At 40.8% G+C, this 15,958-nt stretch overlaps 1 protein-coding gene across 2 annotated transcripts in view; it reads right to left on the reverse strand.

Annotated features, from left to right (window-relative positions):
- LOC140741113 (uncharacterized) overlaps nt 1–14,913 on the reverse strand; it is a 38,279-nt gene extending 23,366 nt beyond the window's left edge. For both annotated transcript variants that reach the window (XM_073070884.1, XM_073070885.1), the window contains exons 1-4: nt 14,773–14,913; nt 10,005–10,203; nt 6,931–7,274; nt 5,136–5,278 (exon numbers count right to left, since the gene is read on the reverse strand). In XM_073070884.1, coding sequence (XP_072926985.1) covers nt 5,136–5,278; nt 6,931–7,274; nt 10,005–10,203; nt 14,773–14,819 — 733 coding nt within the window. In that variant the 5' untranslated portion in view covers nt 14,820–14,913. The remainder of the gene's footprint in view (nt 1–5,135; nt 5,279–6,930; nt 7,275–10,004; nt 10,204–14,772) is intronic.
- Nucleotides 14,914–15,958: the final 1,045 nt, after the last annotated feature.

Raw genomic sequence — 15,958 nt, forward strand, 5'->3', positions numbered from 1 at the left:
AGCAAAGATGGACGTGGGTGAATTTATGAAAAGCCCGACTATGGAGGCGCTAGGGATGGCCACCAAATCAGACTTGTTAAATTTGGGGAAGGGGTTAAACCTCGCAGAGGTGAAGTCGTCCATGAAAAACCGGGAGGTGCGAAGGGCCATAACTCAGTATTACATTGGGGAGAATGTGTTTGAAGCAGAGGAGTTGGAAAATATCCCTGAAAAAGTACCCGCTGGTACAACGGATCAGTTAGAGATAGAGAGATTACGGTGGGAACATGAAATTAAGTCAAAAGAGCTAGAAGTGGTCGGGAGAGAGAAGGAACGAGCAGAGACAGAGAAACAAAGGATCCATGAATTGGAGCTGGACAGGCGAAGGCAAGAGCGAAGAGCTCAAGGGATAGAGAGAGAGGAGGGGTTTGATGTTAGTCGGGAGCTGAGATTAGTACCTCCGTTCGAGGAGACGGATGTTGATAGTTATTTCTTGCTTTTTGAAAAGGTGGCAGTGAACCAGAAGTGGCCACAAGAGCAGTGGGTCGCGTTGTTACAAAGTGTGTTAGCAGGAGGGAGGATTTGGGCAGCCATGATGCCGACCCGCCGACCGGCGAGTACGGTGGCCCCGCCCCTGGAGTCCCAAAGCTGTCGCGCATGCGCGGTCACTCGCAGCCTGTCGAGAAAAGCAGCTGAGAACCAGAGCAGTTTAAATCGGGCCAGTAGTGATTTGGCCAAGACGTTTTTACCGACCCTATACCACGAGGGTTCCGAGGGTGGTAAAACAGAAAGTAGTAAAGTGAAATGGGGTAAGGGTAAGGAGATAGCCCTCCCCTTAGTGAAGAGAAAGGTCCTAGAGGTAGGAAATAAAGATGAGAAACGGATAAAGCTGTTAAAAGGTCCAGAGGTGGACCTGGATGATCTGTCTGGTTTGGCAGAATTGTTTGGAGAAGTTGAGAGTTCTAAAGGTGGTCTCGATGGTCCCGAGAGTGAAGTGAGGGCAGTCTTAGAGAGGAAGGGTATCCTTGCTGTGGAGAAGTCAGCTGAAATGGCCGAGGAGGTTGTTTCAGCTCGCAGGGTTGCGCCTTCCCCAACGGGGGGCTGCCTAGAGAGTAACTGGAAGGATCGGGGGACGTTAGAATTTGAAAAAGGTACGGGTGTTGAAAGCCTGGAAGAGGCCAATGTCCCGTTTGAGTGTGTCCAAGATGGGGATGCACGTGGTGCTGACCCTGGTAACGGAGCTCAGGGGAAGTCTGAGGTATTTGATTCAGGGGAACGGGGCGGCCGTCCTCGTGAGTCAGATAGACCTGGTTCGGGGAAAAAGGGGTTAACCTTGGGAAGTGTGAGTTCCCAGAGGGTTGTACAGAAGGGGGTCTTCAGAGTTAATGTGGAGTTTACGAATGGGGAGATAACTGTTGTTGTGGAGGGAGACGGGAAATCTGTAATTCCCAAATCGAAGGAAGAAAATTTAATGTCTGGATTGATGTCAGAAGCAGCAACCAGGCTGCAGAGACAATGGCTTGGTAACACGGTGCCTGCGAATCAATTACAGGTTGATTTGGAATGTAAAGGTGCCCCACACGCTATTGTTATTCAAGAGGGTGCTGTGAAAAGGCAGAATTTGAAATGCTGTTTGGACCAAGAGTTTAAACTGAAAGCTAATAACATGCAGGGTCCTGAAGATAAAACCAACAACTTGCTTAAAATTAAAGAATTGCGTGGAAAAATCGGAAAATGGTCTAAGTTTGGAACACATTGTTGATAAAATAACTCATATGAAAGGAGCAGGCGAAAGCCTATTCCACACTGGTGCACAAGCTTAACTGGAAACGGGGCGAGGGTTGACGGGATGCCATTTTAAATAACAGGATCTGGTTTTAAGGGATTTCGACAAAGTATGTGAATAATAGACAACCCCATGGAAGATTGACTGTTAAGTTTGAAAGTAACATAAAAATTTGTCTTTTGCATGAACCTTTGTAGATGTATGTAAGCTAAGATCACACCTCCTTAGTTATGTTGCTGAAGAAAGCAAATAAATAAGGTGGTTATTGAGCTGAAGTTTGATGCTACCAGGCGTTAGTATGGCACATGAGGTTAAGGTATTAAAGAAAAGGGGCACTGTACTTGTTACCTGTTTAGATACTGACTTGAATGTATAACAGTAGTACTCTGTGAAGAGAAAAGCTTGTGTAGTATGTAGATTCAAAAAAAAAAATTCCTGTGTCAACCTGGTTTTAACCGCTGGTTAAAAACCCATTATGGGGGGAGGTGTTATGCCGTTGGCCCCCTCCTTTGTGAAAATCGCAAGAACTCTAGTTAAGGGGGGGTCAACTGACCCAAGAGAGAGAGACGTGCGAAAGACCACGTTCTCCCAAGAAGCAGAATAAAAGTGACTTTGACTATTGTCTCATGGAGACCACCTGAAAAGCCCTCGGGCAAAGTGGGCTGGTTGAGAGAGAGATCGCATTACCTGCAACTTGATTGACACCTGCGATCCCGTGAAGAAGTATAAAGGCGGGTCTGAGGGGAGGACCCTCAGACGCACCAAGGAGACACCAAGGAAGCATGATACCGATTCCCGTGGGAGCGGGAAGCCATTTTTTTTAGGAAGCCACGTGCGTCAGATTCCGGATCGGGAATCTGTGGCTGAAGCCAAAGGAAAATCGCTTTTAGCTAACAACTGATTCCAGGGAATTGTTTCGCAAAGACAACGGGCAAGAGTTCTTTCTCTCACCAGTCCTCTCTCTCTCCAACACGTGAAATGCCAGCGGTTCCCAAACGGAAAAGACTGCAGATTTCTAAGTGACTTTAATATTCAATTGGACTCAGTATTACCCCTAGACAACTATAGAGCTTATTTCTGATTAATTATTATTACACCGGTGTTTTAGATTGAGTATTGACAACGTATATGATCTGAATGTTTGTATTAACCTTACGTTTGTGCCCCTTTTTGAATAAAACGTTTGAAAATAGTAGCATCAGACTCAGCTGATCCATCTATCTTTGCTGGTAAGTTACCTGGTTACGGGGTTTTCGTAACACAGCTTAGACTTTAGATCTGCACCTACAGCTTTGATTCCTTGCTACAAGCATCACAGTTAACATCATACCCACACGAATGTTCAGAGGTCAGTATTTAAAGATATGCAACACAGACAGATTACATGAGTTACACGAGCCTACAACTCCCATTTGCAGCAAGTCAAATTAGTCTTGGTTTACTAATGTCTGGAACAAAATAGTAGCTTCACCGGAATCTGCAACAGGCAGTGGTGGAATCCAATCAGTGCTCCAATTTCACGGAAAAATAGGTTGTGATTCTGCTGGCAACATAAACACAGCTTCAAGATCATGGGAGGGGATTTCAAAATCTGATAGCTATTACTAATCCCAAAGTCAATATGTAAAGAGATCTCAGAACCAGAGAGAATGTGACAGCCAGAGTTGACCTATCAATATGGTTACAATATCACACACCAGGAAGGCCTTCACTACCTCACTTTGAAGTCATCAATGGAATGGGAAAGATGGCAGCAAGGGGTGTGCTTTTCGATTTCTATGACATTTTTGTGGCGTGTTAGCATCACCTCTTATGAATCGGCCATCTACGAAACAGAAGAAAATCCCATTCTTCATGGAGCTTATGTAACAGAGTAGAACATTCACCGAAGTCACATTTTGTTTCTCATTAAATTTAGATGTTAGAAAAACTACCTTTCACCTGAATGTGCAAAGTCAATGTCAATGTCAAAAAGTAAATGGTTATGTTGTGAGACAGATAGAGGTTTAAGGAAATGCCTCTTCATTTGAGGGTGGCAGTGGAAGAGACAATACTCTGGTGTCAGTAGGAAGAAACGCATTCTAAAGGCTCATCCAGTAAATATTTCCAAATTCATAACTCCTCTACCGAGCAGCCCTAATGATCATTACAGTACATGCCATACCTGTTCCCAAGGAGCCTCAGCAGCAGATGAGTGTGTAAACTGCCTGATAAAAGGAGACCAGAAGTAGGGAGTCCAGATGAGTGTCAGCAGAATAGGAAAATGGGTGCAAGCAAAACCTTACACATGTTGCAGTCGCAGGTGGTCACTTGTAACTTCAGATGGTTTCAGCTGATCTTAGCAACTGCCATGCTTTTCATCACTTTATACTGAACTTACCTCATCTGTTTTAGAGTGCAAAAAAACCCCAGGAAATTGCAAATCACAATACCAATGATGTACATTTTTTTGAAAATTAAATTTATTGGGATTTCTTGACAAATCACGTTGAGAGCAAAAAAATAAACAATTGGAATTTGGAGTGGAGACAAGCTCTTGAAATTTCAGGCAAAAATAGCCCCAGCCCCATTTTCATCTCTCAGATGATTACTAGATTGGATTGTGCACTGAAATTATGCCAAAAATTAAGTGCATGGAAATTCTCCACTACACTTTTTACTACTTGGATTCTTTGTTAGTTACCTGTGCAAAGCATCCTGACTACATTCCAAATTCAAACATCTGAAATGAATATGAATGTATAGTTTTACAAAAATGGAAGAAACAAGTTAGAATGTTAAACAAAAAATCTGAAGATTCCAGCAATATTTATAAAAGCTCCATAGGCCACAGTCATGGCTCAGAGACAAAAATATCACTGACCAGGTATTTGAATTAGTCAGTTAATTGCACAATTACTAACTTGCAGCCTGCAACTTTAAAATTATAATGCTTTCTACACTTAAACCTGCCATTAACCCCAAGTACCACTTGGTACTTTTCTCCTACAAAATGAAATTGTATGTCTTCCATCATGCAGGGAGAAACTGAGCCCAATTATCACAGGGCTCTGTTTTCCATACAAATAATGGAAATGTAATTTTTATCTTTTAATGAAAATGTATTTTGTGACTAAGCAACTGTGATTGACACCAGGAAAGGGCAAAACAAGTTCTCTTCTTCACATTACTGGAATCATGCATTGGTAACAATCTAGAGAAAAGCAATCCCCATGCTTTAGTAAAGTGGCTTTCATTTTATTTAATGGGTCAATTAGTTCAATCGGCTCACATGGTATGTTGCCCAATTAAAATGGAGAGTAGAATGCACATGTCTCCACATGTATTTGGCCCTCTTCCAAGGTAACAACAAAGGATTTAGTCCAGGTACCTGCTTTTGGCTTAATGGTCTCTTTCTGTAGGATCTCAATGTTTTCTTTCACTGGCAAAGATGACTTGATCCCTGGTGCTAAATTCTGGACATTGGAGCTCTTGGTTTTGCTTGGAGTTTGACTTGCTTGCCAAGTATAAAAGCTAGAAAAAAAAAAGATAAATGTAACTGAGTTGGAAGGATAGAATTTAACCACAAAGGAGGAAACAAAAAACAGACCAAGTAGTTTAACATCACTGAATTGCATAGATGACTCAGGCACTGAACCTTGCTAAAAACACCTTTATATACACCAACCAGCTCAGAATGATTGAAATGATAATAGTGTGCACTACAAACTTAAAACGATTTCATCTCATTTAAAATCATTTCCTCTGACCTGCTGTGGGTAGTCCAGTTAAATTATATTCCTCAGACAATGGAGAAAAAGCATTCTGGACTTTATTTCTACAGGCAATGTGCAAGATTTAACAAGCTAATTACAAGAACGTTGTTTTCCATGGCTGGGGTTTTTATAACTAGAATTCAGAATCTCAAAATAAGGAATAGGCACTCAAGACCAAGACAACATTACTTAATTCAGAGAATAATTAATCTTCGTAATTCTTTAAATAAGAGCTTCCTGGAGACCGAGTTGCCAAGTATATTCAGAAGAGAAACTTACCAAATTAAAGGATATAGGCTTAGTGTAGGAAAATTATGCCACTGTAAAAGATTAGTCATAAACATATTGAGCTGCCGAGATGGTGGGGGGAGTGGAAATGGGGGTGTTGAATGACCTGTTCCTACATTTATTACTTGTGTTTTTATTGTATACTCAGGTGAGGGGCTGAATGGCCTTGTTATCCTTCTCTGTTCTTATAAAAGGCTGTTTTCTGAAAATCACATTTCCCTCCCATTTTCCCCCCAGATAGTTATTCTTCATAATTTTGCAGCGATAACTGATTAATACTCTATAGCTGACATTTTTGTTCCCACATTAACTAGTGAAGCCACTTTGTGTAATTTCAACTAACTTGTGCAGATAGAAATACTGCACAGTACACCAATCCAACCATTTCATCATCAAATAGCCTCTTACAAGTGAAGTTGGTAAATGTAAAAAAGAAATATTAAAGAACATTTTATGTAACCGATTGGTGAATGGATTTATAACTTCATTAGGAACATGACACGTGGCCCTTGAGCCACAAACATAGTCAATCTGATCTGATCTGATATTAGCCTCAGCTGACACTTTTCTGTCAATTCTCCCCAGTCCAAAAGTCTAATCTTCTCGAGATGAATAAATTCAATAATTCAGCTTCCACAGCTCTCTGGAGTAGAGAATTCAAAAGATCTACAAACTTTCTCAGTCATAAAGGGGCAAACCATTATTTTGGAAAATGTGCTACCCTGTTCCAGATTCCTTTTCAGCATCACTTTTAAGCCCCCTTCAGAATCTTATGTTTTCACAAATCCACCTCTCATTTCAAGCACCAATAAGTATTAGCCTGACAAGCCTTACTTGAACTGCTTCTGATCCAAGAATATCCCACCATAAGTAAAGGGAATGACAACATTTTTAAGCATGGCCTATAGTTATAAACAGGACTTGTCAATTTTTATACTCCACCCCCTTTGCAATTAAAATCTACCTTCTATTTGCGTAATTACTATCTGTTAAAGAATTTCATGCAAGAAAACACCCAGGTCTCTCTTTGCAACAGCATTCTGTAGTCTATGGTTTTCCTGTATAAACATGTTTCATCCTTTAACAAGTTGGCAAGCCTGTGAGAGATGATTTTTTACGTACTGTTTCTCTTTCTTCATTGCCACATTCTGGTCAATTTGTTGATCGGATGTACTAGGATTGAAGCCTTGCTTATCTTGGAGCAGTAGCTCACCAGAGTTATGGTTCTGGGTTGGTACAGTTTCAACTGCAGCCAGATCTGTATCTACCATTACACATTTGGCGCCAACTGGACAACTTTCCTCAGATTTGAGTGACTCTTCCTTGGTTACTGCCAACGACAGCTCCAGAGTATTTTTACCAATTGTTTGATTTGCGTTCACATGCCCAGATGATTTGGCTCCTCTAGATGTTGCAAAGTTAAATGGAACTGGCTGTGTGCAAGCCTTCTTGGCAGCTGTTTGTTTCTAGAATAATAAAACAAAACATAGAAGTATCCAAGCAGAGAATAACCATATTCAGAATAAAGTGACAAAGAGACTGAAAACATCTACTAAACTCAGTGGCATTAAGCAAGAAAGCAAAAGACTTCATTTGTCGATTTCAGATTTTGGCAGTTAAACAATTAAATGGGTTAAAATTACATTCAAATTACTTCTGATCTTAAATGAACTATGAAATATTGTGTAACCATTTTGAAATGTAGAAAACAAATTAATTTATTAAAATGGCTTTGAATGACAGAGGTGGAATGACTAGCAATAATCTTTGAAGTATGTTAATACAACTTCACAGTGATGAACAGATTCTTAAAATCGTTTACTCTAAAATCTGTGATTATTTAACAAGGTTTTGTCTAGGAACTGTTATGATTGGCACTAATCTAAGTGTAACGAGTCACTGCAATAAACATGCCAATTGTATATTAAGGTCATTGTAAAACACATTGCGAGTTTCATCTGAAATGCTAGCAGTGCAGCAAAGCAACTTACAAGTCAACAATTAAAAAGTCCAAAATGAGACCCTTTATCATCTTTGATGAGATAGCAAAATCAATCTCATGAGGGTGCTTACATTACACCTCATGGGTTTGCAGGAGAATGATGATGATCCAGGCAGGACCACTGTATGCCTTGCTGTTTAGATTCACATTCGAGTGCCTTCTTAGCTGAATATTTGGAAGTCTTGAAGCTCCCAGTTATTAAGAATCAACATCTCAAAGCAGAAATATAAGAGTGAGAGTTTCTAAACACCCCCCCACCCCGAAATGTTGCAGCAAGTCAACAGGCTTGAGTACCCATCTAAATCATCAGCTCCCTCCATCAACATACTCTGTCTATGTAATGCACTCAGAAACTTGCCCTGGTTTCTTTGACAGCACCTTTCAAAGCCTCTGTACCAACAATGAGGGCAGTGGGTGAAGGGTAATGCAACTCATACATCCTGCCATTTCTTCCTCACTACTTGGCACAAATTGAGCAACACTTGAAGAACATTCACAAGCAGTTTATCTCTCCCAAAGTTAGCATTTTCTAATGTGCATTCTTAATTGCATTTGAGGATCACACAGCTTCTCTCAAGAGGGTAGTGAAAGTCTGGAATTCTCTGCTGCTGAAGGTGGTTGAAGCCAGAAATTTGATATATTTAAGCTGGAAATAGTTAAATATTTGAAAGATCAAAGAATTAACACTTATGGGGAATTGGCAGAGAGGAGTTAAGGTCAGTATAGGTCATCCAAAGCAAGATTCTAATTTTACCTTTTAACTATGGTAGCCCTAACTTAGAACACACAAAAAAAAATCCTGAAAAATGGGTCCTGGCTGTGATACCTCTGTAAAATAAACCACAATTCTTGGTTTGATCAAATGTTTTAATTATAGGATCAGCCATAATGTCCATTAATACCATAGAAAAGGTTGCAGAAAGGAAAATAAAACCATACACCCTATTGTACTTTATTGGGATGGTGTCCTGATCTTTTGTGGTGGAAATCTACACTGACTGTATAATTAGAAATCCAGAGACTTGTAGGGCCCACTGTTCCTTTTATTACATGCTTTTAGAAGAGAAGCCTCCAAACTAAGCAATGATTTATTTCCATACAAAGTGAGCAAGTGAGCCCCTGAAGACTGGGGTAACATCAAGAAATTGTTCCAGTTTTACTACAAGTAATTGTGCCACTGGTACCCCAGTGTGAGTGACTGCTTGGAAATGCTTCGCTAAAATTTCAGTGATTTATTTCAAATGAAAATTCTGCTTACAGTGGTTCAGAAGATAACAATGAAATTCCTTCAGCTAAAATGGGCACTAAGTTGGAATTCCTTTCCTTTAAATAGGATGAACAACACGGGGGTGGGGGAGGAAGAAAAGCTGGAGTGACCCAATTTATCTATGTTGATGTCTTTGCTTCACATAAGCATAGTCTCACCTATCTTCATCAAACCCTATTAGTCTATCCTTTATTCCTCATGTTTACTTAACTTCGTCTAATTGCATCTTTGCTGTTTATTTCAACAACAGCTTTTCACATTTTCTGAGTAAAGAGACATAACTCTAAAGACTGTTTTAATAATTATATAGGTCCTAGTTCTGATCTCACTTGCAAGTGAAAAAAATCCTTTCTATATTTGCGTTGTAAAACCCTTTGATCATCTCAAAGACCTCGTTGGATCCGGAGAAGATATTGTTCAGAAAGCTCTATTGTAGTTAAGAATGAGGCATAAATCTTGTGGTTACAGCTGTTTTATTAGCTGTTCATAATAAAGAAATAACAGTAACCAACTCTCTACTGTAAGCAAGAACCAAAGACAAAGAAAAGGCAAAGAACAAAGTTGTGGTTGTCATATAATGAAAACTACCTCAAACTATACAGATAAGAAAATTCCTTGATAGGAACAACCTATGAAACAGTTTGATTTATGGTGTGACACAGGCTTCAGACAAAGAAGCTACAGAAAAAAAACAGAACCAGCTATATTACCAATTATTAAAAATTCCAGTGAGCATTTTACAAACAGGTGATTATACAAACAAAAGCATTTAGAAAGTTAAACTGCTAGAAAAATGACATTTCAGTGCCTAATCCACCAAGCTCTATCTCATTACTATCTGTCTCTACTCTCAATGGAAAAGGAACCTCAGCCTGTTCAACCTTTTGCATACAATCAACACATTTCTTAAGTCCAATCAAAACTTACCTTCTGGAAGTTGCGATCCCAATTTTGATGCAACTTTTTGAAGTCTGGAGCTAATTTTACTTTGTGCTTTTTCACTGGCACAGGTAGTCTACTGCCACGCTTGGCAGCTCCTTTCTCTGGCTTCACTCGGTCAGGACAGTTTTCTTTGTTGACATCAACCAGCTTTACAGATCGTGCATTAAGAATCATACGTTCGTTTCTGCCCAGAAACCAGATAATCAGTTATTTTGTGGCAAATCACAAAGCACACAATACCAAAGCAAAATAATGGCATTTTACTTTCCTGTCTGATATACTGAAACTAATTATATGCAAATGCATGCCTCCAACAATCAGGGGACTTTGAATCAAGGTGAAAGTTAATGATAGGTCAAAATTGAAATTCATTGCCCCAAAACACAAACTGTTTCCTCGCTCACAGCTACTGCCCAACATACTGAGCATTTCCAAATTTATTGATTCAAACCATCCTTTGTGTAATCTATATGCTTTTGGAAATTTATTCCAGATTGGCATACATGACACAGAAACAGAGACTACACGGCAACCAGTATCTTCAAAAGGAGTTTTGGATTTGGCACGTCACGAAATCCCTAGAAAATTTCTATAGATGTACTATGGAGAGCATTCTGACTGACTGCACCACAGCCTGGTATGGAGGCTCCAGTGCACAGGATTGAAAGAGGCTGCAGAGTTTGTAGCCTCAAACAGTTCCATCGTGGGCATAATCCTCCCCATCAAGGACATCTTCAGAAGGTGGTGCCTCAAGAAGATGGCATCCATCATTAAGGACCCTTATGATCTGGGATATACCCTCTTCTCATTACTACCAGCAAGGATGAGCTACAGGAGCTTGAAGACCCATATTTAACATTTTAGGAACAGCTTCTTCCCCTCCATCAGATTTCTGAATATTCCATGAACACTACCTCACTATTCCTCTTTTGCATTTTTTTGTGTAACTTATAGTAATTTATGTCTCGCACAAAACAACAAATTTCACAACATGCATCAGTGATAATAAACCTGATTCTGACATCAGTTACACAGTTGACTTCTACAACAGTGTCGGCAACTCACAATGAAATAATCCTGAGAGGGGCGAGGGCTGCTTTGGCACGAGGGCAGGGGAACCCAGTCTTACCCGGTCTGGTTGCAAGAATCAGAGGCAAATGTCTTTTGGCTGGAAAGTTCTGAAATATTTTGAATGACTCTGGATTTTTAACTAGTGTTATAGCATCAGTCTGGGGGCATTTTCTTGACCGCAAGCCTGTACCCTACTTCTTCCTGCTCTACTGCTTGATATTGACAAACTGGTTTAAGTTTCTTGAACTCTTGCACAAATTGTGTTCATTGTAAACTGGGCCTTACATATCAAGCATAATAGTCGGTCTCTAATGCAATGGGACCTTATCCAATATGGGCACAAAGGAGTTGCTGAACATCAGGAGAGGTAGGACAAGATTACCTACAATAAGAGATTAGTGAAATGGGGCCTATACTCTTTTGGAATTTAAGAATGAGAGGGAATCTTGCTTAAATGGGCATTTCTTTTTAAATATGGGGCTTGATAGTGTGCAGGCATGCCTCTTCATCAGGCTGGAGTGTCTAGGACCAGGGGACACAGAATGAAATTAAGGGTTTGCTATTCAGGACAGGGGCAAGAAGAAATTTCTTGGAGGATAGTAATTCTTCAGAATTCTCTGCCAACAAGGGCTATGGGAGATAAATTCACTGCCATCTGTCAAATCACAAATGGAATTTTGATATTAAAGAAATGAAGCATTATCAGGTTACTGCAGCAAAGGGGAACTGGGGTAAAAGATCAGCCATGATCATTGAACGGCAGACCAGTCAGAAAGGGCTGAATGGCCAACTTCTACTTCTATTTCTCAAACAGGGCTGGGTAGAACTGTGAAAGATTCTCGATACCAAGAGAGCTCAACCATGCTTGCACCATAAGGAACTGCTACACAAACTACCACTTAGTAGATCATGTGCTCCAACTTATTTTTGATGCAACTGGGATTGCTGGGGCTGGAAATCTGCCGACAAAAGGGCCAAGTGGTAGAACGAGTCCTTCAAGTTCTAAAGTTATGGAGCTAACCTTCACAAGGTTTGACCCAGTGGGATAAAAGATACAACTTGGTAAAGCCCTGCCCAGAATCAGAATCAGGTTTATGTGACGTGAAATTTGTTAACTTGGCAGCAGCAGTTCAATGCAATACATAATATGGAAGAGAGAAAAAAATAAAATAAAAATAATAAGTAAATCAAATACAGTATATGTATATTGAATAGATCATCCCTTATTCTTGCAATAGTCTTTGCTAAAACTACTGCTGCACCCACATCAGCTCCCTACAACACACGGTACCAGTTTAATGCCCCAATTCAGCTTCTGAGAAGTACTAGATCACTTTAAGTAATATAACCTACTGCTACGGGGAGCTACTTTACATCACTACACAAAGACCTTGTTGACTGTGTGCATAAACATGATTTTCACTTGGCAAGTTCATTGGCTATGACTAAAGCAGGTTAACAGCTTGTTAGAAGCTTTTATTCCTCAAGTTAATTAACATGATTTGTTACAACATCCAAGAAGCTCTCCACAATACCATTACCTTTGCTCACTTCATATTCAGAGAAACATTAACCATTTCTTCACTAATGCTAACTAGCCTGCTTTGATTTTTGTTTGGAAATATATTATCCATAGTTTTCACATTTCCCAGGTTCCCATTCCTGTTGTTTAACATTCCCTCAGAAAGCTCCTGCAAGGTTGGCCGGATCCCATCAGTCTGAAAATGGTTTTCCCAAAATGATTACAAAAGCTCAGCATATTCACAGAGATTCCCTAACCACCCCCAGTAGTTTAAGAGTTCCATCCCAGACATTGTAGACAGGTCACATTGGTCAGATCTTCAATGTAATGAAGAGAACATTGCATAATATTCTGCAGAGTGAAGGTACAATCTGTCTGATTAAATGATCATTTTTTTATTTTCATTGAGAGTCAGCTGCAATTTGATTGAAGCTGATTAGGTTGAAGTTGGTGTGTTTGAGTCCTCCTACGAAGAAAATTTCCATATTTTAAAAGAAAACAGACTTGTGCTAAGAGACTGCTGCACCACCGAAGATGTAGTCTTCTGGATCAAATATTGACCCGAGGCCTCATCCACCCTCCTGGGTTAGACACTTTTATATTTAAGAACAGAGTACAATCCAAAGTAATACACACATAATGCTGTATTACTCAGCAGGTCAGGTAGCATCTATGGAAATGAATAGACAGTCGACCTTTCGGGCCAAGACCATTCTTCAGGATTGAGAAGGAAGGGGGAAGGGAAGAGGGTCAGCTGGAAGGTGAGAGGTGAAGCCAGGTGGGTGGGAAAGGTCAATGGTTGGAGAAAAAGGGATCTGATAGGAGAGGAGAGTGGACCATAGGAGAAAGGGAAGGAGGAGGGGACCCAGGGGGAGGTGATAGGTAGGTGAGAGAAGGTAAAAGTTAGAGCAGTGAGTAGAGGAGGAGGGGGAGGGAATTATTTTTTAAAAACAGAAAGGAGAAATCGATATTCATGCCATCAGGTTGGGGGCTACCCAGACAGAATACAAGGTGGTACTCCTCCACCTTGAGTGTGGCCTCATTGTGGCACAAAAGAGTCATGTGGAAATGGGAATTAAAATGTTTGGTCACCGGGAGGTTCTGCTTTGGATGGATGGAGTGGAGGTGCTTGATGAAGCAGTCCCCAAATTTACAATTGGTCTCGCCAAGGTATCCTGATTAATACACATCCCTCAACAAACACAGAACACACCTCCTCCCTCCTCACCACCATTCAGGGCCTGGATGTAGACTGGGGGAGGAGGGGTGTGCTTTCACTCTGTCCACTGCAACAAACAGGATCTCCCAGTAACCACTTTTGACTTCCTATTCCCTCAGCAATATGTTTGTCCACTGCCTCCTCTACTTCCACAACAAAGCTGTTGGAGGAGTAACACCTCATATTCTGTCTGTATAGTGCCCAAATGAGATGGTATAAACAAATTTCTCTAACTTCCAGTAACCACTCCCTTCTATTTCCCTCTCCCTTTTATTTTCTCTCATTCTGGTGACCCTCTCACCCCTTTCCACCTTCATGACCTGCTGCTCATCATCTCCCTCTGGTTCCCCACCTCCTTCCCTTTAACCATAGTCCACTGTCCTCTTCTATCAGATTTCTTGAGCCCTTTAACTCTTCAACCTATGACTTCCCAGCTACTCATATCATCCCCACCCACCAACCTTCCCATAGACACTGCCTGGCCTGCTGAGTTCCTCCAACATCTTGTGTGTGTTGCTTGGATTTCCAGCATCTGTAGATTTTCTCGTGTTTGTGAACCTTCCCCCTCACCTGGTTTCACCTATCACTTGCCCGTTTGTACTCTTCCCCACCATCACCTTCATATTCTGGCTTCTGGAACCTTCCTTTTCAGTCCCGGTGAAGGGTCTCAGCCTAAAACGTCGACTGTTTATTAAACCTTCAATCTTAAAAGATGACTCAATTTATTAAATACTCAGCTGTTAAATGCTTCAGAGCATTTAACAGAGCACGAGCCGAAATTGGAAACAGTGCAAAACGAATCCACAACTTCCTTTTCTTTTATATTGAGTAACAGTTCCGAGAATGATTAGATTCACGTAAAACATGCTTGTTATGAACCGTTGGTTGTGATGCTTTTCAGGCGCGACCTCAAAATGAAAATCTTCCCTGACGATCCTCACCTGGAAGCTGGGGTAACGGGGTTCGTTTTCTTCAAGGCCGCTGCCATGATGAACTTTCCCCTGGCGAAGAACGTTCCCTTGCGACTTCGATCGTGACAGGACCCCGTTCTCCCTGAGGTACCCAGCACAACCGGTTCGATCTTTCCGCGCAGAGTTCGGAAAGCAAGGCAAACCCTCTATTGGCCCGCTTCGCCGCCGAACCGTCCAATCCAGCGCGCGGACCGAAAACATCACCACGGCAACCCGCAGAGCTATCGTCAGTTCTCACGAGATAATCTGTCAATTTGAAAAATAAACAGAACATGCTGGAACCACTGACTAGGTCAAGTACCGTGTGTGAAATTAAAAGCAGTTTATGGTTAACATTCGGGACTTTTTGGCTGGAGCTCGCGAGGGGAAGAGGAAAAAAAGCTTGTTTAAATTGCAGGAAAATGGGGGAGCGTTGAATATATACCTGTGTTAGGGTGAGTCTTGGGTTGTTGTGAAGATAAACTGGTGAAGGGGACAGTTGGAGGATGTCACTGAAATGTGAAGTATTGCAAATAGTAAATCAGAGAAAAGTTGAGCAACTGGTACAGACCGGCTGCACAGCGGAAATAGTCTGTTCTGATACAGTGAAAGAAAATTGAGTCCAGAATGCTGCTTGGTGCTTTGACAGGAAATGAAGTTCCTCAGGGTTATGTTGGGTTTCACTATAACAGTGCAGGAAGTCACAGGGTAAGATGGTAAATTGATTCTGTAAGATTGAGCCAGCTTGAGGGCGAGGGATGATGTGCATCTGACTCTGGGCTTACCATGCAGGGTGTTCAGGGAGAGTCTGGAATGTGCAAATCAAGTAGGGACTAATGTTTGAATTTAATTTGTTTTATAGTAATTATGGTCTAGGTTATTGTTTGTTTATCTTTAAAAAGGATAAACTTATTTGCTTAAGTTGATTGCTGATTAGTGACATAAGTGGTCCCAGCTGAAAAACAGAATTTAAAAAAAAAATGCTCAGCAGGTTAGATTGCGTCTGGGCCCTTTATCAGAAGTTAAGAAAAGTTAAAGATAGTTGGGTGTCAGCCAGTTCAGTCAAAATATACTTTATTCAAAAATAAAATTATATACAATAAACCATTCAATGACTCTCAGTCCTTTACAGGTGTTTCCATTACGGTCTTTACATTTCCACACTTTTGCCTCCCAG

Source organism: Hemitrygon akajei, chromosome 18 (genome assembly GCF_048418815.1).
Source record: "Hemitrygon akajei chromosome 18, sHemAka1.3, whole genome shotgun sequence".
In the NCBI taxonomy this organism is placed as follows: domain Eukaryota; kingdom Metazoa; phylum Chordata; class Chondrichthyes; order Myliobatiformes; family Dasyatidae; genus Hemitrygon; species Hemitrygon akajei.